Here is a 23,182-nt window from a genome sequence, read left to right on the forward strand (position 1 = left end):
AAAATACGTACAAGGATAAAATTCACTTTGGGTTTGATATTTTTTCACTTAAAATGTTTTCCCTTTAAACTGCAAATACATAACTATGCGATATTATCCCTCCACCTAACCCCTCCACACACACAAAAAATCTGGAACAGAACATGTACGAATCCATCCCTCCAAAAGAACACCTAAGTCTCAAATGCTACTGTACAGTATAAAGACTTAATTTTTTCATATGCAGTAACATTTCATTTTTCCTTTAAATTTAACAACAGAAAAGGGAATTAAATGCTAATAGTATCGTTAGTGAGAAAAAAAAACGAGCATTTGAGGGAATAGAAGCAAACTGGTGAAGGAGAGAGGCTGGGTCACTCTTCCTTCTCTAAGGAACCACTTAGTTATGGCTTCAGTATCTGTTACAAAGCTCTGTGCAAAGTTTGAAATAGTCTAAGACATAATTCTTCATCCCAAAATTAGATCATTAATATACAATTATAACTATCCAAAGCAACTACTCTACAAGTTTCTCTAAATTATTACACTTCAGAAAATACCATTCACAAAACAATAAAAAAAAAAAATTAACTACCCCAGAAAGCACTAAGAATTAAATACATCCTAGTCATAAGAATGAGTGTTTCCTATACCATGACTGAAGCCTACAGGTCAACACTCCCAGCTAGGATAATAGGATAATACCACGCTAAAGACTATTTTTGTGGTAAATAAATAAAGCTCACAGATAGCAGTCATAAAGAGAATAGCTTTTCCTTTGGCAAAGTTACAAAATGGTAACAGGATCCAAAAATAATGACTATAGCCTCAGAACATTCTCCGGATGCCCAGACTGTACTAGGCCCTATTCAATACCTCCATATTTCTATACTTTTCCTTTGAAGGGTCACCAAAGGACTGTACTTACATATTTGTAAAATTGACCTTATTTGTATGTTCTCTTTCCTGAAAGCTTTTAAAAGGAGTATATGATGTCTGAATTAAGAGCTCAAGGATACATAGAAGTTAACTACGTGAAGAAAAGTATTCTAGGCAAAGAAAGACTGTGTAAAGGCACTGAGGCAGGAGGGAAAACAGCTACTTAGGAAGTCAAGACAAAACAGTGGTCATCTTAGTGTGGTAGATACAGAAAACAAAGAGCAGAGTTAAGAAATATTTAGCAGGTAAAACTGACACTATTTCAAAATGAATTTTCATGAGGTATGAGATTAGAGAACAGATAGATTCTGTATGCTAATATGAGTTTGTATTTATATATCATTTGCTTTATTATTTTTTATTTTTGCTTAAAATATTTGCTCCTATAGTAATACTCTATTTAAAGAAATAAGCCCTCTAGTAATGCCTAACATGATATTTCTAACTGCACAGCACAGAAATGAGGGATACTTTAAGGAGAGTTAAAAAAACAAGCTGAACTGTATAGAAAATAGGTATATCTATTGACCTATTTTGCTTGGCTAGGGAAAAAAACTAGCTAAATGACTAAAAAAATATATTTATGCACACCTACTCTGTGTCAAGCAAGACTGTATCTCAAGTAAAGTGTGCCTACAGTAACATGGTAAGGTAATAGTAGAACAAATGCAAAGCTACAATAATGTTGACTCTAGATTTAAAATATTTGACTTAGAAAATTGAGAGTGCAAAGACCATCTACAAAGAAGGAACTGCAAAGTGTTCATTGAGTAAAGGTCAAACCTCACTGCTTCAATATTAAAAGGAAACCACAAGCAAGTTTTCTGGTCTTATAACTTTTTTTCTGTTGTACTATGCATATGGGGATCAACTCCAGAGATTGGGATGCTAACACATCAAAAAAAAAAAAAAAAAAAAAAGACAGTCTAGGAGTTCACATATTCTGAGAATCACAGCTATGACAAGTGAATGTGTGAACACAGTGAACGACGTACCCAAGAATCAGATCCAAAAGACAGTGTTAAAGCAGTAACTGAATATGGTCAAACTATTACTGGAAATACTTCAAATCACCAGGCAAGCACCTGAGTTTATATACAAAATGATGAATTTATCTATTTATTTATTAATGTTTCTCTATGGCCCTTAGTTAATTCCTCAATTTCTTTAAAGAGAATGTCCATAAACCCTCTCAACATACATGCACAGGAACCAAAATGCATTTCTCTTCTTCATCAGCAGTGTAGACAAAACTTTAAAGCTACTACACCATTATGCAAAGATTATTTCATTCTTTGTTACAAATGTTGAGCTTAATTTCCTGCATTATCTTTTCTTATAAAGTACAGAGCTGAATTCCTTTAGATTAAATGTATACATAATGTGATTCCATTAAAGGATTATTAACAGGCACAAAATATAGAAGGGCAGATTAGGACTAACATATTAAAGAATTCGTATTAGATTTTTCCTGATATAAAACTAGCAATCTCCAAAACTCAGTGAGACCTCATCACTCAGTGTCCAAGCACAAGTTAGATAAAGAAGCTATGTAGTTGGCTTAATGTTAAAATAAAGAAGCTTCACTTGTGTGATGGCCAGACTAGATGAAGTCAAAGATCATGGATCATTTTTAAAATGTACAATAAAATACTACAGAGAATAAAATAAATTAAAGACATTCATAAAACAAGTATTTCAGCATGTCTTGGTTGTCTACAAGATGTCAAGTATTACTCTAGGTACTAGATATGAATTGAAAGAATAACCCTTGTCCTAAATACGAAATAGTTCACCCTCTAAAGGAGAAGAGGAATAAGCAAATTAAAATGCTGATGGTTTTTCACTAAAGCCAAAATGATATTCATATATATTTGAATGAAGATATTTACCTTATTCCCGTAACTTAATACTTCCAACAAACGAGCTAAGCAATGAAAAAATTCTTCCCTGTTCAAGTGTTCTATGTATAGGGTTTTCTTTCCTCTCAAAGGGCAAAATTTCCAGCAGAAGTATTACAAGATATTCCTCTGGAACGTCATCAAATTTCCGTTTAGCAGTAAACAACTTTGTATTCTACTCTAATTTCTAACAAAACCACTTTGAAAGGTAATCAAGGCCCTGGAACTGATGGAATAAATTACTTTAGTGGCAGTAGAGAATTCTTTCAGAATTGTTGGCAGAGATTTGTTTTATATATATACTTAGTAAAGCTTGAACCAGATGTGCAAGTGTACTTGAATCTTCTCTGAAGAGAAGATAAAAATATGCCATTCAGGTCAAAGAATCCTTAGGAAAAAAAAAAACTTTCTGTTTGAAGTTTCAAAGGGCTATACTGTTCCCAAAAGAGACTAACAAACAGAAATTCTACTTGGTGTGATATTTTGAATACTAATCTACTGAGTACTTAAGTCCACTGCTCAAAGCTAGGAGGGTTTAGAAATTTTAAAAACATGAGTAATATCAGAGTCATGTGCACAAGAGATGAGACATAGCCTGTCAATTATTCTATCATACCCTCAAAACCATAGGAAAAATGTTATTTAATAGAATTTCTGCTTCAAATTTTTTCCTTCTGTTCCAAGCCACAAACCACCTCAACCATTTCAAGCAAAGTGGCTCCTTTTGCTTGCCTAAGATACTTTGAAAACTGATTTTACATTAAACAACTGCACAGGATAATGGAAAAAACACTTCACTTTAAGAGGTGTATGAAATGAAATCTAATGGGACATGGCAAACCTTAGTCAAAAGATGTGAAGAAAATGGTCAATTCATTTGATAGGGTCAGCAAAGCCTGACTACAAGAAATAACACAAAAATCTCAGGCTCTGGTCTATTCTTTTATGAGAGAGGAGAGCGAGAGTTTGTGTATGTGTGTGCATGCACACACGTGCGTCCATATGCTAGCATAAAACGGCAAGGTCTATTCTTAATAGTTAGGGTCTCATATAGTAATATCACATTTCTGATCCATTATTCCAAATCTGTTAATTGTACAAAGATCCCTCCTTCTATGGAGTGACATTAACCTGCCAAAAACAGTTAATTTCCCTTAGATGGTTAAGTAACTTTGCAACTCTGAGATTAAGAAATAAATCAAACTTAACCTTTTATATTGCGTTTAGGTAAAAGTATAGTAATAGCTCTGCAACCTTTTTTGGTATAAAATTTATTTCACTTTAATGAAGGAAACACATTTTTAATGGCACTCACATTCATTTATAAATAACTTTTTAAGAATTTGTGTGTCTGTTTTTTGAAGGTATTTGAAACACTTATGTGAATAAGGTATATAAAACGAGTAACAGTTTAAAATTTTATAATTTAATTAAGCTAACCATTAAAATTGCATTAAAGAATTTTAGTCTGATGTATTTCTTAAAATAATTGAGTGATTTGCTAAATTTACCAAGATTATTTAACACTTAAGAGTAGGTTATTTAAGCTAATAAATTTAATAAATATACTAATTAAAATAAAACTAAGTATTCCTTGCTATACTCACAAATATTTAATGCCCTTCAGACATTTTAAAACCTGATTATCAAAAACACTCGTTTTCTATTCTAGAATATATGACAACTAAAGTAAAATGAAAGAGTACTTATGATTCATACTGTATTTTCTTTAATAGGACTAATATTTAAAGAGAGGGACAAAGGCAGAGACGGATTGTCAAAAGATCAAAATGGCACAGTGGTCTCTTTGTCCCATCGACTGGAAGTCACTCTAGAGGCCTCAGCCCTGCTTCTATGAAGCTTGTGAATGAATAAGTAAAATGTGGCACCTAAACACCATAGAGTATTATTCAGCACTAAAAAGAAATGAGCTATCAAACCACGGCAAGATGGACAGGAATCTTAAATACATATTACCAAGTAAAAGAAGCCAATCTGAAAATGCTATTTCAATTATGTAACATTCTGGAAAAGCCAAAACTATGGAGACTGAAAAGATCAGAGGTTGCCAGGGGTTAAGGAGTAGGAAGGGATGAACAGCTGGAGCACAGAGAATTCAGTGCAGTGAAAATACTCTGTATGATACTATAATGGTAGATACATGTCATCACACATTTTTTTCAAACCAACAGAATGTACAATACCAAGAGAGGACCTTAATGTAAACTATGGACTTTGGGTGTTATAATATGTCAATGCAAGTTCATCAACTATAACAAATGTACTACTCTGGTAAGGGCAACTGATTATAGGGGAGGCTATGCTTAGGTAGGGGCAGGAAGTATATGAGAAATCTGTGTACCTTCCTCTCAATTCTGCTGTGAACCTAGCACTGCTCTAAACATAAAATCTTAAAAAGAAAAAAAGTCTCTGAGGTTTCAAAAATGAAAAATGTTGCAACTGTCTAAGAGGATTAGAAAAAAGTCATAATGAAGAAAGGTGATGCCTGGCACAAATAATAAATAGCAAAGGTAAATGTGAAAAACATTTGTTATGTGTAAGACAGTCTTGGAGGTAGGCCTGGAAAATGGGGCCATGCTGTGGAAGGCTCTGCTGCAGGAAGATCTGGTATTTACAGTTAGCACTAATAAACCACTTGAAGTTTCAGAGTACAAAATTAGTTAACCACAAGGACACCTGAAAAAATTGTGTAAGATGGATTTCACAGTACACCTAGTTCTAGCTATCCTCCCAGTCCCTACTTTTGAATACTACTAGTAATTTCTCACTTTCGATTCTTTAGTCTGTGTGAGAAACTTTTTAAAAATATTAGGTACCACAGCTTAGTGTAAACAGCCATTTTCATAAACATATTCTCTATAGTATTATCTAAGTCATGAATGATGTTAGCCTGAAGAAACTTCTAGGGAAGTTGACTTTATACATTCTCATCTCCTTCCACACTGACAGTAAATTATGTAAATTAACCTTTAAGAACAGACCTTTAAAATCAGTTTTAAACTTCATTATATCCCAAACCTGATTCTCCAAAGGAGCTGTTAACCTTGTCCTTCAGCATGAAAAAGAGAAGTACTTTCATGGGTTTAAATCCTTGCCCTACAGTTATTAGTTGTACACCTGGACAACTTACTTAACCTTCTGTGCCTCAGTTTCTTGATCTATAAAACTGTAATAATGACATGGACTACCTCACAGGATATTGTGAAAATTACATGAGTTATTTTGCGGGGAGGGCAGATACTGTTTTTAAAGTTTTTATTTTTATTTATTTATTCTTTTTTTAGAGACGGGGTCTCACCCTGTCATCTAGGCTGGAGTGCAGTGGCATGATCATGACTCACAGCAGCCTGGACCTCCTGGCCTCAAGCAATCCTCTGCCTCAGTCTCCCAAGTAGCTGGGACTACGGGAGCACACCACCACACCCAGCTAGAGTTATTCGTCTACCTCCAAATCTGTAATGAAGAATTTGAACTCAGCTGTTCAACCTCTATCTACATTTATGCTTGTGATTATTTCATGCAGTATCATAGATTTAAATATCACCTATATGTTAATAACTCCCAAATTTCTATCTCCAGCACAGAGGATTTTTTTCCCAACTACCCAATTCTGTCTTCTCCCTACTCCCAACTATCCAACTGCCTACTTGACATCTCCACTTGTTTTACAACTTACAAGCATCCAAACTCTCAATATATCCAAAATAGAACTTCTGACATGCCCCAAAACCTACTCTTCTTCTTTCTTCTACAACTCAAATAATGGCTATTCGTTCAGCTGCTCAAGCTAAAAGCCTTGGAGTCCTCTTTGCCTCCTCTCTTTATTCCATTACCCACACCCTACCTAAATGATAATAAAAATTCTGTCAGCTTTTCTTTCAAAACATATACAGAAAGTATCTATACATATACAAAATGCAGTCACTTCTAACCACCTCCATAGCTACTATCTATCTTGGTCAAAGCCACTATCATTTCTTACACACATTACTACAAAAGCCCACCTCTACTTCAGCTTCTACAAACCGTTCTTAATAAAGAATCCAGAACGGTCCAGTCAAAATATGTTTTCTGCTCAAAACCATCTAATAGTTTCTCACCATCTCAGTCAGAAAAAAAAGCCCACCTCCTTACTAAGACTTCAAAGCTTAACATGATCTGGCTGCCTACAGTCTCTCTAACCTGTATCTCCTACTTCCCTCTGTCATTTATTTCACTCCAGCAACACTGGTCTCCTTGCTATTCTTCCTGTACATCAGACATATTTCCATCTTTGGGCCTTTAAATCTCTGTTCCCTTTGACTGCAACACTCTTCACTCAAAATACACAGAAATTCACTCTTTCACAAACTACAGGTCCTTACATAAAGGCCTTATACTTTTTCAATGAGAATTGGCCAGGCCACCAACCCATCTGTCACTCAAAATTGATACTTCCCTGTCATAGGATAATTTTCAGATATACTGTATTTTTTAATCTGTTTATCATTTTTATAATTTATTGTTTCCATCCCTACGCAAATGAAAGTTCCATGCAGGTAGGTGTTTTTATGTTTTGTTCACTAACAAATAGATGAATCAATCATAGACCAAAGTAATTTGTTTTATATAAAATGAATATCTAATTCAAGTCTCTCATTCTGAAGGAGACAAATTAAGGAACAGTTTGACTCATACAGAAGCAATTAGTAAGCAGCACAGTCTAGAATAAAAGTAGGTCCCCTTGGTCTCAGGCTGAGGTTTTTTTTCCACCAGGGCACACTGATAGATGTAAGAGAATACATAGAAAAGTAATTTTTTAAAAACAAGCATACATACAGATAAACACACAGATACATACACAGACACATCTCACATTAAAATATTACCACTGCACCCTGGACACTGTGGCTCACATCTGTAATCCCAGCACTTTGGGAGGCCAAGGCAGGTGGATCACTTGAAGTCAGTAGTTCAAGACCAGCCTGGCCAACATGGTGAAACCCATCTTTACTAAAAATACAAAAACAAGCCAGGTGTGGTGGGGCACACCTGTAGCCCCAGCTACTCAGAAGGCTGAGGCATGAGAATTTGTTGAACCTGGGAGACAGAGGTTGCAGTGAGCCGAGATCACACTACTGCACTACAGCCTATGCAACTGAGCAAGACACTGTCTCAAAATAAATAAAATAAAAAATTAAATTAAATTAAAATGTTACCACTGCCCAGTAATAATGTTATGCAAGGTAATTACATTCTCCAAAAAAACTTTTATTACTTACCTCTACCCCAGATTTTTTTGGTATCTGCATTACAGTTTCTTTGAATTTATTTGCCTTTTCAAGTTGAGCTTTAAGTTGTGCAGCTAATTCCTTCAAAAAGAAAAACAAGTAAAATATGTGTGACATGTAGTTTAATTCTTTATGACAAAACATTCAAATATACATAACAGAAGAAAAAACAGCATAACAAAACACTCATGTAGCCATCACCTAATTTCAATTACCAACTCACGGCCTAGTATATTACTTTTTAATGAACTTATCTCAGTTACAAACTTCTTGAATACCTGTGACATGTGTTTATGCTTCAAAGATAAATAATTACAAGAACACATATTTTGGAGGAAACATGAAGGAAATACATAACCTTAATGACATTTTTAATAATTCCTAAATATGATAAAAGTTCAATACTTTCAACTTCAGTTATTGGTAATGAAAAAGCTATCATGAGATTGAAAATGTTACCTTCTTGTTTATAATTTAGACGAAAAATTCTGAATATATTTCATTTTTACTTGAGGAAACCTATACAACTGCCATGTAAAGCAATAAACCATGAATAAATTAAATAAGTAGATTTACGTGACATGCAAAGCAAGCTCCACCACAGTGTTCTTCCTGAACACAATAACACACATTTTAACCTCTTATCTCGGTGACCTCTCTTTCACTTCTTTAATTCCTCTGTACGTTCAAAGCTCAAATTGTACTTTCTTGCTATCGTTACTACTGTTTTTGGTTTATTTCCCTTACCAATTTCTAGGATGAGCAGAAGTTCAGTGTTTCCAGGAAACAGATTCAAAAAGATAGAGCAGCATATGTAAGATATGCCCTTTATTAGACGTAACTAACTAATAACAACAGAAATATCTTGTTTGGTTACCATTTGTTCTACTATACTATTGTACTAATAGTTTACCAAAACATAAGATTACTTAAAGATCCCTTGTACTTGGGTTTCAGATGAGTGCATATGTATGACCACGACTGAATCTATTCTACCAAGATGTGCAATATCTGGCTGTGCTGTTCTGCCATGTGCACTTTAATACATACATCTCACTGTATATTATTTCAACATGCATGTGCCATATAATAAATGAATGGATGAATGGATAAATGCAGCTCTTACCAAATCATTCCTCCTTCTTACAATTCTGAGGTAAATCAGTCTTAAATCAAACTTTGCTAAAGGAATTAAATGAGTTAGCCTACACAAAGCATCTAACACAGTATCAGGCACAGCACATTTACTTAAAACTTGAATAAATGACTTAATCCTCCTTTTTTAGGTTCCTAAGTAATTTGGAAAAGTAATAAACATTCTTAACAATACATGACAAAAATGAGGGAGAAAAAATGCTATCTTTATCTCCCTTAAATATGCTCAGTGAGTTAGAAATGCTGGAATAAAGCAAATATCAAAGTAAAAAAGAAATCTAAAAGCACGCAGTTCCTTAGGATCTTAAATTTCAGAGATCTGACAGAGAAAGTAGATCATTTACTTGGAAGTAGGCAGATAGTACTGTTCACAGAAAGGTTCAAATATTTTCTTTCTTTTTTTTTTTTTTTGAGACACAGTCTCGCTTCGTTGTCCAGGCTGGAGGGCAATGCCATGATCTTAGCTCACTGCAATCTCTGCCTCCCAGGTTCAACAATTCTCCCGTCTCAGCCTTCCCAGTAGCTGGAATGACAGTCACGCATCACCGTATCTGGCTAATTTTTGTATTTTTAGTAGAGACAGGATTTCACCATTTTGGCCAGACTAGTCTCGAACGCCTGACCTCAAGTGATCCACTCTTCTTGGCCTCCCTAAGTGCTGGGATTACAGGCGTGGGCACCAAGCCAGGCTGAGAATTTCTTTAAGGAATCGATAACCAACAGTTATTTTCACAGTGTGCTATATCCACACTGCTAAAGAACTTCTAAAATTACTCACAAGAAGTTAAATATTTACTCACTATTCTCCAAAACAACAACTAAGAGTCTTACCATATTCCCCATCATCTCTGCTTTGATAATCTTGGCTCCCAACTTGTTTTTCTCATCAACACTCAGGATGTGAATGGACTCATGCTCTGGACTGCTGTTGGAACAGGACAGATTAACAGCATATGAATTATAGGTGCAATGCAGGCAGTAACATCAAGATTCAAACATTATTTTAACTGAACTCAACAAAGCATTCAGCACCAATAGGAGATCATGATTGTAACACCTGAAAATGAAATTCGATGTTCTACCATAGTTGATAGTTTAAAGTTCTCTGTTACACTGCCATAACTGCCTATGGCAGTTTTAGTAACTGATCAAAATCCCAATAACAATGAGATATACAGTATTTATCAACTCTTCTTATTTAATATCCCCATACCCGTAATTTTAAAAAGGAAACAAACAAAAAACTAGAACCAGGCCATAATTCTATATATCTTTGGAAACTCTTGTCATTCAACATGATTAAGTTGTTAATAATCTAAGAAACTATAAAATGATATATTTAACTTCATTCAAAGAATAAAAGCAATAAGCATGTGCTTTTTTATAAAGTCAGTCCAGAACATATAGTCATATAATATAAACTAGTTTAAAATTGATATCATGTTCCAAACCTGTACTATAGAAGCCTCACACAAAAAATAAACCTCCAGCCAAGGTCAGATTTCCCTAGCTTACTACCTTAAGAAATAAATCAAGGCTACAGTGTAGGACAGTGACCTCAGGCAGAGTCTGAAGGACTTCTGAGTAAAAGAGACAAGAATTCCAAGGTAGCTAGAGTTCACAGAACAGAGTACCAAAGAAGAGAAAACTGCACCAGAAGAAAATCCCAGAGAACTGCAGAGGGCTCCCCTTGAGTACTCAGCAAGGAACTACATGCAGTCAGGAAAAGAACTAACCCAAAGGATTAGAGGTAGAATATTTGGCATTCCTGGGAACTGTGTGTCCAGTCCCACCAGCCAGACTAGGAAATCACATAATTCAAAAAGCACTAGACACAGTATTAAGAGTCTTGCTTCATTAGTGGGAAATAACATCCCCTAGACTAAATGCTGCTCTAGGCCCACCTAAAAAACTTAAAAGTTAAAAGGATTAAATGGTTTCCAATTAACCATATTCCAGAACAAAGCTCAAGAATATTTATAGAAATTCAAAAATGTCTAGCACTCAACAAGGTAGTCTATAAAACAGTATCTAATCAATGATGATCAGACAGGCAAATCAGGCAAATAAGTAGAAAAACACAACCCATAATTAGAACAAAATGCTATCAGTCAAAATCAACCCAGAACCGACACAAATGTAAAAAACAGCAGACAAGGATACTAAAAGTGATTATTATAACACTGCTTCATATGTTCAAAAAGTCAGATACAACAGATATAAAAAAGATCCAAAATAAACTTCTACAGATGAAAACTACAATATGTGAGATTAAAAAAATGCTGGATAAGATTAAAGATTAAACTGTAGAAGTAGAGTTTGGTGAACGTGAAGCAATTTTCTATATGAATTTGAAACACAGAGAAAAGAATCTGTAAAAATGAAAAGAACATCAGAGGGGTGTGGGACAACCTTAAGTATCCCACCATACATGTAACTGAAGATAACTATTTTTAAAAATAATATATTTGAGGTTTAAAACAAGTATAAGCCAAATGTATGACAATGCTAACAGAAAGGAAGAAAAGGGAGAAATGAAAATAAACAATGATTAAGTTCTTATACCATACAGGAGTAGCATATCCCTTGAAGATAGACTATGATAAGTTAAAGGTATAGTACACCATCAAAGACAAAGCAACGGCCGGGCGCGGTGGCTCACACCTATAATCCCAGCACTTTGGGAGGCCAAGGCGGGTAGATCACGAGGTCAAGAGATCGAGACCATCCTGGTTAACATGGTGAAACCCCGTCTCTACTAAAAAAGCTGGGCATGGTGGTGCACACCTGTAGTCCCAGCTACTCAGGAGGCTGAGGCAGGAGAATTGCTTGAACCCAGGAGACGGAGGTTGCAGTGAGCCGAGATCACGCCATTGCACTCCAGCCTGGGTAACAAGAGCAAAACTCCATCTCAAAAAAAAAAAGACAAAGCAACTACTATTTTTTTTTTAATTACAGCAACCAAGGAAATGAAATGGAATGGAATCATAAAAATAATCAAAACAAGTGAGAAAAAGAGGACAAGGTGAACAAAGAATAGATGGGAAAAATAGGAAACAAATAGCAAAATTACATATTTGAACCTAATTATATCAATAACATTATATAAAAATGGTTCAAATACCTAAATTAAAAGGCAGAAATTATCAGATGGATAAAAAGCAAAACTCAACTACAAACAATGCTTTATAAATACAGACATAAGTATGTTAAACATAAAAGGACTGAAAAAGATATATCACATTAATGCTAATCAAAAGAAAGTTGAAGTGGCTACATTAATATCAAACAAGTAAGATTATGGAGAAAAAAATATTGCCAGGAACAAACAAGTTCATTTCATATGAAAAGGAGTCAATCCAACAAGAGTTTACGAATACACAAGCAAAAACTGACAGAAAAGAAATAAACAAATCCACAATTATAGTTGTAAATTTCAATACCTCTCTATCAATACTTGATAGGATAAATACAATAGTCCCCCCTTATCTGCAAGAGTTATGTTCCAAGACCCCTAGTGGAAGCCTGAAATCTTGGATTGTATCAAACTCTATCTATAGTATTTTTCCTATATATATATATACCTATGCTGTCTGACTTATAAATTAGGTACAGTAAGACATTAACAACAACAACTAATAACAAGATAGTACAATTATAACAATATACTGTAATAAAAGTTATATGAAGGTGGTGTCTCTTGCAAAATACTATAATATTTTCAGAGCATGGTTGACCATGGGTAACTGAAACCTCAGACACCAAACTATGGATAAAGGGGGACTACTGTAAACAGAATCAGCAAGCATATGGAAGTCTTGAATAATACCATCAACTAACATGCCCAAATGGACATTCATAGAACACACCACCCAACAAGAATAGAAAACACATTCTTTCCAAGTGCATACAAAATATTTCCTGATAATAAAAAGAAATATGGGGTATTCAATTAGGAAAAGAGGAAGTCAAATTGTCTCTATTTGCAGACGACATAATTGTATATTTAGAAGACCCCATCGTCTCAGCCCAAAATCTCCTTAAGCTGATAAGCAACTTCAGCAAAGTCTCAGGATACAAAATCAATGTGCAAAAATCACAAGCATTCCTATACACCAATAACAGACTAACGGAGAGCCAAATCATGAGCAAACTCCCATTCACCATTGCTACAAGGAGAACAAAATACCTAGGAAAAGAACTAACAAAGGATGTGAAGGACCTCTTCAAGGAGAACTACAAACCACTACTCAAGGAAATCAGAGAGGACACAAACAGATGGAAAAACATTCCATGTTCATGGTTAGTAAGAATCAATATTGTGAAAATGGCCATACTGCTCAAAGTAATTTATAGATTCAATGCTATCTCCATCAAACTACCAGTGACCTTTTTCACAGAACTGGAAAAAAACACCTTAAACTTCATATGGAACCAAAAGAGAGCCTGCACAACCAAAACAATCCAAACCAAAAAGAACAAAGCTAGAGGCATCAAGCTACCTGACTTCAAACTATACTACAAGGCTACAGTAATCAAAACAGCATTGTACTGGTACCAAAACAGAGATTTAGACCAATGAAACAGAACAGAAGCCTCAGAAGTAATGCCACACATCTATAACAATCTGATCTTTGACAAACTTAACACAAACAAGCAATGGGGAAAGGATTCCCTGTTTAATAAATGGTGTTGGGAAAACTGGCTAGCCATATGCAGAAAGCTGAAACTGGACCCCTTCCTTACCCCTTATACAAAAATTAACTCCAGATGGATTAAAGATTTAAATATAAGACCTAGCACCATAAAAACCCTAGAAGTAAACATATGCAAAACCATTCAGGACATAGGCATAGGCAAGGACTTCATGACTAAAACACCAAAAGCAATGGCAACAAAAACCAAAATAGACAAACAGGATCTAATTAAACTTAAGAGCTTCTGCACAGCAAAATAAACAATCATTAGAGTGAACCCACAACCAACAGAATGGGAAAAAATTTTTGCAAGCTACCCATCTGACAAAGGGCTAATATCCAGAATCTACAAAGAACTAAAACAAATATACAAGAAAAAAGCAAACAAACCCATCAAAAAGTAGGTGAAAGATATGAACAGACACTTTTCAAAAGAAGATATTTATGTGGCCAACAAACATATGAAAAAATGCTCATCATCACCGGCCATTAGAGAAATGCAAATCCGAACTACACTGAGATGCCATCTCACACCAGTTAGAATGGCGATCACTAAAAAATCTGGAGACAACAGATGCTGGAGAGGATGTGGAGAAACATGAACACTTTTACACTGTTGATGGGAGTGTAAATTAGTTCAACCATTGTGGAAGACAGTGTGGCAATTCCTCAACGATCTGGAAATAGAAATTCCATTTGACCCAGCAATCTCATTACTGGGCATATATCCAAAGGATTACAAATCACTCTATTATAAAGACACATGCACACATATGTTCATTGCAGCACTGTTTACAATAGCAAAGACTTGGAACCAACTCAAATGTCCATCAAAGATAGACTGGATAAAAATAAATGTGGCACAAATATACCATGGAATACTATGCAGCCATAAAAAAGAATGAGTTCATGTCCTTTTCAGGGACATGGATGAATCTGGAAACCATCAATCTCAGCAAACTGACATAGGAACAGAAAACCAAACACCACATGTTCTCACTCATAAGTGGGTGCTGAACAATGAGAACACACGGACACAGGGAGGGGAGTATCACACACTGGGGTCTGTTGGGGGTGGGGGGACTAGGGGAGGGATAGAAGGGCTGAGGAGATTGGGAAGGGATAGTATTAGGAGAAATACCTAATGTAGGTGAAGGGGGGATGGAAGCAGCAAACCACCATAGCACGTATATACCTATGTAATAATCCTGCAAGATCTGCACATGTACCCCAGAACGTAAAGTAAAATAAATTAAAAATATATATATTTCCTGAGATACACCATGTTCTAAACTATAAAAACAGTCTCAATAAATTCAAAGGAGTTCAAGTTGTACAAACTATGTTCTTTGATCACAATAAAATTAATTAGAAATCATTAACAAAAGCCTCTGGAAAATCCTCAACTATAATATTTGGAAACCATATAGTATACCTGTAAATAACCCATGGGTCAAAAATAAGACCAAAGGAAAATTATATAACACATGTTAGAACTGGTGGAATGCTGCTAATGCATTACTTAGGGGGAAATTTATAGCACTAAATATTTATGTTAGAAAAGATCTCAAATCAATCACCTCAGCTTACAACTTAAGAAAGCACAAAAAGAGCCAATTAAAACAAAGTAAAAATAGTACAAAAAACAAAAAAATCAGAGTGACATAAATAGAAAATAGAAAAATAAATTCAATGAAACCAAAAGCTGACATCTAAGGCAATAAAACTGATAAACCTATAGCGACCAAAAAACAAAGAGATCTAAATTACTAACAGAGAGGTAACATCACCACACATTGTAAGCACTTTACAAAAAGATACCAGATGGCAAATAAGCACATGGAGAGATGGTCAGCATCAGCAGTCATTAGCCATGAAAGGAATACAAATTAAAACCACAATGAGACACCACTACACATCCACTAGAAGAGCCAAAATTTAAAAGACTGACCATTTCAAGTTCTTACAAGGATGTAGAGAAACTGCAAGTCTTATACACTGTTGGTAATCATGTAAAATGGTACAATCACTTAGAAAAACACTTTAGCAGTTTCTTAGTATTTAAACCTACAGTTACCATATGATCTAGCTACTGCTCTCCTAGGTATATTTATCCAAGAGAAAGGAAAGCATATGTCAATACAAAGACTTGTACATAAATGTTCAGAGACACATAATTTATAATAGCCAAAACCTGGAAACAATCTCAATATTCACCAACAGGAGAATGGAAAAACAAATTGTGATGTACTCACCAATAGTATATTACCCATCAATAAAAAGGAATGAACTACTGACATATGCAACAACATAAATGAAGCTCACAATTACACTGAAGTGAAAGCAGACAGACCAAAAAAATAAGACTGCATAATGTATGACCCCATTTACACCAAATTCTAGAAAATGCAAACTACAGTTAACTCTTTTTTTTTTTTTTTTTGAGACGGAGTTTCGCTCTCGTTACCCAGGCTGGAGTGCAATGGCGTGATCTCGGCTCACCGCAACCTCCGCCTCCTGGGTTCAGGCAATTCTCCTGCCTCAGCCTCCTGAGTAGCTGGGATTACAGGCACGCGCCACCATGCCCAGCTAATTTTTTGTATTTTTAGTAGAGACGGGGTTTCACCATGTTGACCAGGATGGTCTCGATCTCTTGACCTCGTGATCCACCCGCCTCGGCCTCCCAAAGTGCTGGGATTACAGGCGTGAGCCACCGCGCCCGGCCCTACAGTTAACTCTTGAACAATGCTGGGTTGAACTGCCCAGGTCCACTTATACACAGATTTTTTTCACCCAAACGTCAATCAAAAATACAGCATTCCAGCATTCACATGATGCAAAAATTACATATACAGAGCAACATATTTTCATACATGTGGGTTCCAACTTGAGTATGTGCGATTATGGCATATTTGAGGGGTCCTAGAACCAATCTCCCATGAATTCCAAGGGACAACTGTAGTCTATGATGAAAGAAAGCAGATGTGGTTGCCTAGAAGTGGAGAGCAGGGGTGTGGGAAAGCAGGAGAGAGAGATTATGAAAGGGCACCAGGGCTTGAGGGGCAATGGTTTAATGAAAATATATGCATTTCAAAACATACCAAAATGTACACTTTTGTATGTTTGCAATTTATTGTATGTCAATTATATCTCAAAGTTTTTTTTTTAACCCTCAAAGGGAGTAATGAAATTTAAAACCAGAGTATAACTAAGCTGTCATAATCTTAAATGTAAAGGATATATCTGATATTATTAGTTTTCCTTAAGTCCCACATTCTATAATACTCTATGAAAATTAACATTAATCATATTTTCTACAAATTTGGTTTCCAAATCAAAACATGACCTACTAAAAATCTTTGGAAATTATTTCTAAATAATAAATTCCTCTGGGGGTAAAAATCTTTTAACAGATAGTATTGGAAAAAAATCTCTACAGAAAACCTATAGCAGCCATTTCTTCCCATATTGTTGAAAGGAAAGGCAATACTCTGGTGTTTAAGAAATCTAAAAATGCGCGGTAAAGCAACACTAGAAAGTAACATATTTTCATTCCCCTCATATTCTTTCAGTCTACATTTTAAAAAACAATTAAAATGAACAGTAGGGACACTGCATTCATGTAAGCAGAAAAACATTATTACTTTTTAGATGCGTCCATGGGCTGAGTTATTGCTTGTTTTATTAGTCGTACTTTTTGTATGGAAAATATTTTTTAGTACTTTTTTCAAATTAAACGCTAAGGTACATGTCATTTTCATTGTATTGCAAATGTAATTTATTTTAATTTCTAGCAATCTAATCATCTCTCTCTTACTAATCAAAATAACTTTTCTCAATTTGCATTCTTTCCCTTCAATTAATTTTCTAAAATTCCCTGCTCTGAAAACTTTTATTTATGTTTATTATGTGGAAGTATAGATAATACATTTTTACATGTATGTATAATGCAAAATAAATTAAATCACAATAGTTGATGCCCTTTCTAAAGAGCACCAGTACCATTATTTCCCTATGAAGTCGCTTTCTCCAGGGTCTCTCAAATTCCTGTTTCCTAAGTGAGAAACTTCTCGGCTTATTTTCCTTCTGCCATTTGTACCTGACCAAGTTTTTCTTTCCAACTAAAGTTATGTCTAGTTCATCCACTTTTCATCTCAACATCAGACAACTAAGAAACCAAAGAACTGAAGAAAGGATCTTTAGGATAAGGAGGTGATGTATCCAGTATTTCTACAATCCTTTCTCTGTTATTCCAGTAGACACTTACTGTAATTCAGATGCAGAACAAATCCATACATAATCACCTATTGAGCTCCACATCCAGAAATAAGCCATCTTGCAAGCAACCTTAAATCTGATAGGATCAGAAGAATTAAAGACCAAGCCACCCATCAATCCATCTCCTTCTCCTAAGAAATGTTTCAGGGTTATTAACACAAACTACTACATCGAATGTCAATATGGCAATAGAATCATGACTATTAATAGATATGAGCAAAAATAAAAGTATAAATACCTAAAAACAGGGTACTAATCAAATTGTTTCTAATGTGAGCTTTTCATGAAGAACTAAAAGTTTCTTTATAACGCCAATACCAATCATAACTGACTCTCCATATATACATAAGAGGATCACCAATATTCTGGGGATCATATGTCAAAAAAACACTGGCATAAGTCATTAAGAAAGAATTCCTAAATTTTCTCCCTTGCCACCCACAATCGGTAGCTACACTTCTCCCTCTCTCTCTCTCTTTTTTTTTTAATATTTCCACCCAAAGCTAATCCTTCTACTTTAATAAGTAAACTGGACCCCACATTCATCCACACTAACTTCAGGGATCTTGCTCAATTGCCCCATCTGTCATCTGCCTACCTGTCTTGCTTCTTCTAAAATGGAAACTAACTCTTTTCCATTAATTATAAATATGTTCTAGTATATATACACTTTCTATCTCTGTCATTCCATAACTCTTAATAATTTAGTCTCCTAAAATCTGACTTCTATACTCTTTCATTAAAAAAAAAAAAAACAGATTAAGTAGCCAAAGAAGTTTGTTATTGTCCATCCAAAGGGCACATCTTTGGGTCATTTCACTTTCCTCTTCCCCTCATGTCTCAAGATGCCAGCTTAGAGATTCTATGAAGGAAGGGCAATGAAGGTAGGCTGACGTCCATCTAAAGCCCATGCATTTTCAGAAGGTAACTAGAATCTCAATGGATCTTTAAAAGAGGTGATTTCCATTGTCATGAAATGGAATAACTCCACACAATTTTTTTTAGTATTTTCTAACAAGAATTGTTTACTAGTAGATGGAAAGTAATGAGGATAAATTACAAAAATACATAAGAATTCTGAACATCTCTTATACTAGTAATTTCAACATTAACAGTTACTTCAATACAATATAACAGTAATAGGCATCAGGTAAAGACATTTAAAGGAAAGCTGTTGAGCACAAAATAACTAAAGAAAACATTATTCTATTTTATTTTGTGAACACCACAGCAAAGACACTGCTCTACAGCAAAAATCAGGGAATCGGCTCTTCCTTTCTTTCCCTAAGCATTTATAATGATAAGCAAATGCTTTCAAAGAAACATCACCATGACACCTGCAATTATCCTGCAAAAAGAAAAAAAGCCCAAGCATGTCTCAATTTCCAGAATTACTGCTGTATTTCAGAAGTCCTTTTTATAATTAATTTCTAAAAAGCAAATCTTATTTTCGCATTAAAATATACTCTCTTTGAAACACACACACACACACACACACACACACACACACAGAGGCTTTGAGGAATAAATAATTAAAAGAGCTCTATCACAACAACATTTTTAAAACCTGCAATTAGTCATCCATAGCATAATGACATTTCAGTCAATGACAGACCACATATAACAGTGATCCCATAAGATTATAATGCTCTATTACTATTGTACTTTTTCTATGTTTAGATACACAAATACTTATCATTGTGTTACAACTGCCAACAGTACTCAGTACAGTAACATGCTGTATTTTGAAGCCTAGAAGCAAAAGGCTGTACCATATGGTGTAGGTATGTACTAAGCTACACCATCTAGGTATGTGTAAGTACACGCTATGCTGTTCACACGACAAAATCGCCTAATAATGAATGTGCCTAACAACAGTTTCTCAGAATACATCCCCATTGTTAAGCCATGTATGATTTTATTATTCTTGTGCTGGCAGTGTTCACAGATCTCCCTTATTATTTTCTCACCAGTTGCTCTCATATCTGCTTCCTTGCCTAAGGATCTCACAACTATGCGCAAAGCCTTCAGAACCTAGCATCCTTCAGTTGACCTTTGTGCTACAGTAACAAACTCTGCCAAGAAGATGACATCCAAAGGTTAAAATATTACATTAAATAAGTTAAGTTTCTGATATTAAATTTATAAAATCAAAATTAAGGACATCTCATTAATTTTTGTTCACATTACATACTACTCTAACTTTCAAATTCCTGGAAATACTTAGCCAATATATTTTCTAACAAAAGAAAAATATATGCAAAAGCACATTTTATTTCTAATAATAAAAAGTTCAAGGTTCTTAATTGCATAGGCCACAATAGTGGATGTTTTTCTGCTAGTTAACATAATCACAGGGCCTAAAATGAATAAAGGAAAAGAGTGATAAATTTGAACACATTCAAGAAAGAATAAATGAAAAAAGAAAAATAGGAAAATTACAAATGATGAAAAATCTATTTGCATTACATGACAAATATAAAGAGCTCTCACGAACAACAACTCAAAAAGAGGGCAAAACATATGACTAGCTAACAAAAAATACAAATAACACATAAAAATATGGCCAACTTCACTCATATTTTAAAAAATAAAAATCAAAGAAATAATCTGTTTCTCAATTATACATATGGCAAAGATTTTTAAAAGTTCAATAATACTATCAGCAAGAAGTAGGAGAAAAGTCATTCCCATGCATGACTGTAAGAGTCTAAATTGGTTAATACCACAAAATATGTAAAAAGTAAAATGTATGTACTCTTTGACCTTACAATTCCAGTCCTTGGAATTTATTTTACAGCTATATTTAAATAGCATGCAAAGATACACACAAAAAATTAAATGCAGCATTGTTTCTTAGAGCAACAAACTGGAAGCAACCTAAAGAGTCCATCAATAGGAAACTGGTGAAAAATATTAGGTTATGCCTAAGTTTTACAATGGAGTATTAAGGAGCCTTTAAAATAAAAAATGTAGGTACATATGGGCTGAAGTAAAAGGATCTTTAAGATATACTTACTCAGAAAAAAGCCAAGATTCTAAATTGTGTATGTATTGTGGAGTTATTTAATTTACATATTAAATATATATTTAAGTTTTTATATGTTTTATATAAAATTTTATACATTAACTATATAGATTACACATTTTCAAATACACTAAAAAATTTGGAAAGATACTACCAACACTATTAAACTGGCAAATAGGATTAGGGTGGAAGTGACATGAAAGGGAGATTTACTCTTTCATTTTATACACATCTACGTTTTATATTCTTGTTTTATACTCTTCTGTCTATATTGTTTAAATTTTATACAGGTACATTTATTCAGATGGTAAATGGCATGTTCTAAAAAACAATACTGGTATAAACAGCAAGAAAGGTAAAGATAAAAGAACAAGACATATAAAGAAGTAAAAACCAATTCAACTAATTTTTCCAATGATGACCATTCATGTAAGACAAAGATATTATTTGTGACAACTTACAGTCTGGTAGACTGACCCATGATATGTTGCAATATTCATTTTACAAGACACAAAGTTATTTTCCAGTCCTCCAGTTCTTGCTGAAAATTCTTCCCTTCTTGCAGCTTATCTGTCTCTTTTTCTCTCTCCTCTGCCTCTAACTGTATTCTAACAAAATTACTCTCACGAAGGGTATCAATAACTTTTCCATAATCAATGTATAAAAGGATAAGATTTTTCTTTCAAAGCAAATTCAAGGTTCTCCCTTTAACCTTATTTGAAAGTATGCTAAACAGACATCAGAATAGAGTCTAAGCTCTCCAAATAACTAATTACATAATAATATCAATGATAACAGTAACAGCTAAGATTTATGGAGCCTTTACTAGGTGCCAGATACTATGCTAAGTTTTTCATACATTAACTCACACAACAACCCCATGAAGTAGATCCTGTTGGTATCCTGGTTTAAGATAAGAAAACCGAAGCACAGCAAAGTGTCAACTCTTGTGAAAGGTCATAAACCCAGGAAATGCATAAGTGTTACACACATGATTGCTAAATAAAATACATGACACTTGGCTAAATTTGAATTTCAGGTAAACAACAAAAATTTTTTGGCATACATATGTCCAAATATTACAAGGAACTCAGTTTTTATTAAAAAAAGAACCTGGAAATCCTAGTTATATAACATTGTGTAAGTCACAACCTGAGTTCCCTCAGTTTCTGCATCTGCAAAATGCAGGGTTCAGACAATTTCTTTTAGTTCTAAATCATTTCTATGTTTTTTTTTTCCTAGTTCTAAAATTCATTAGTCCTAGAACTTTCTGGAATTCTAGCACTTTATAAAAAATTCAGTATTCCCAGGATAATGTTCAGACAAATTAATAATTTCTAACAATCTTTCACTGAACCTTTCTAGGCATTCTTCAAGGTCCTGTCTTGGTCTCTTACTTTACAACCACTCTACATTCTCAGGAATCTTTTTTCTTTTTTTGGATGATTCCTAGATTTTTCCTTCCCTCTCCAGCCAGTCACAGAATCACAGAAAGCCTAAAACCCTTTCTACCATCAAATTAACAGAGTTAACAAAGAATACTATCTTCAAACCAAAAATTACATATATACATACATATATACACACACATATACCTTTTAGTGAGTGCGCTCTTCAAACCAAAAAATTATATATATATATACACAGAGACACACATACATACACAGCTTTTAGTGAGTGCCTATATTATAATGTATCTCTCAGAAGATTACAACTTAAATAAGACATGCAAATATGCAACAATCAGAAAAACAGTTGGAATACTAATTGTGTAGCAGGCATTTTTCTTAGCTACAGTCACAGAAGACCTACAGATCATCCAAATGCTAACCCAATCCTAATGATATCAGGAAAATAAGAGCCTCATTTCCTTAGAGGCTGGGAACTGGAAAAAGTCTACCACCCAGGGTACCT

The 23,182-nt window shown here is 34.4% G+C and overlaps 1 protein-coding gene across 2 annotated transcripts in view; it reads right to left on the reverse strand.

The window, feature by feature from the left end:
* Positions 1-23,182, reverse strand: part of CWF19L2 (CWF19 like cell cycle control factor 2) — a 137,071-nt gene that overhangs the window by 58,783 nt on the left and 55,106 nt on the right. For both annotated transcript variants that reach the window (XM_012474458.3, XM_012474457.3), the window contains 2 exons: positions 10,097-10,190; positions 8,102-8,191 (listed from right to left, as the gene is read on the reverse strand). In XM_012474458.3, coding sequence (XP_012329881.2) covers positions 8,102-8,191; positions 10,097-10,190 — 184 coding nt within the window. The remainder of the gene's footprint in view (positions 1-8,101; positions 8,192-10,096; positions 10,191-23,182) is intronic.

This window comes from Aotus nancymaae, unplaced genomic scaffold (genome assembly GCF_030222135.1).
Source record: "Aotus nancymaae isolate 86718 unplaced genomic scaffold, 86718_ANA_hifiasm-v0.15.2.pri h1tg000012l, whole genome shotgun sequence".
In the NCBI taxonomy this organism is placed as follows: Eukaryota; Metazoa; Chordata; class Mammalia; order Primates; family Aotidae; genus Aotus; species Aotus nancymaae.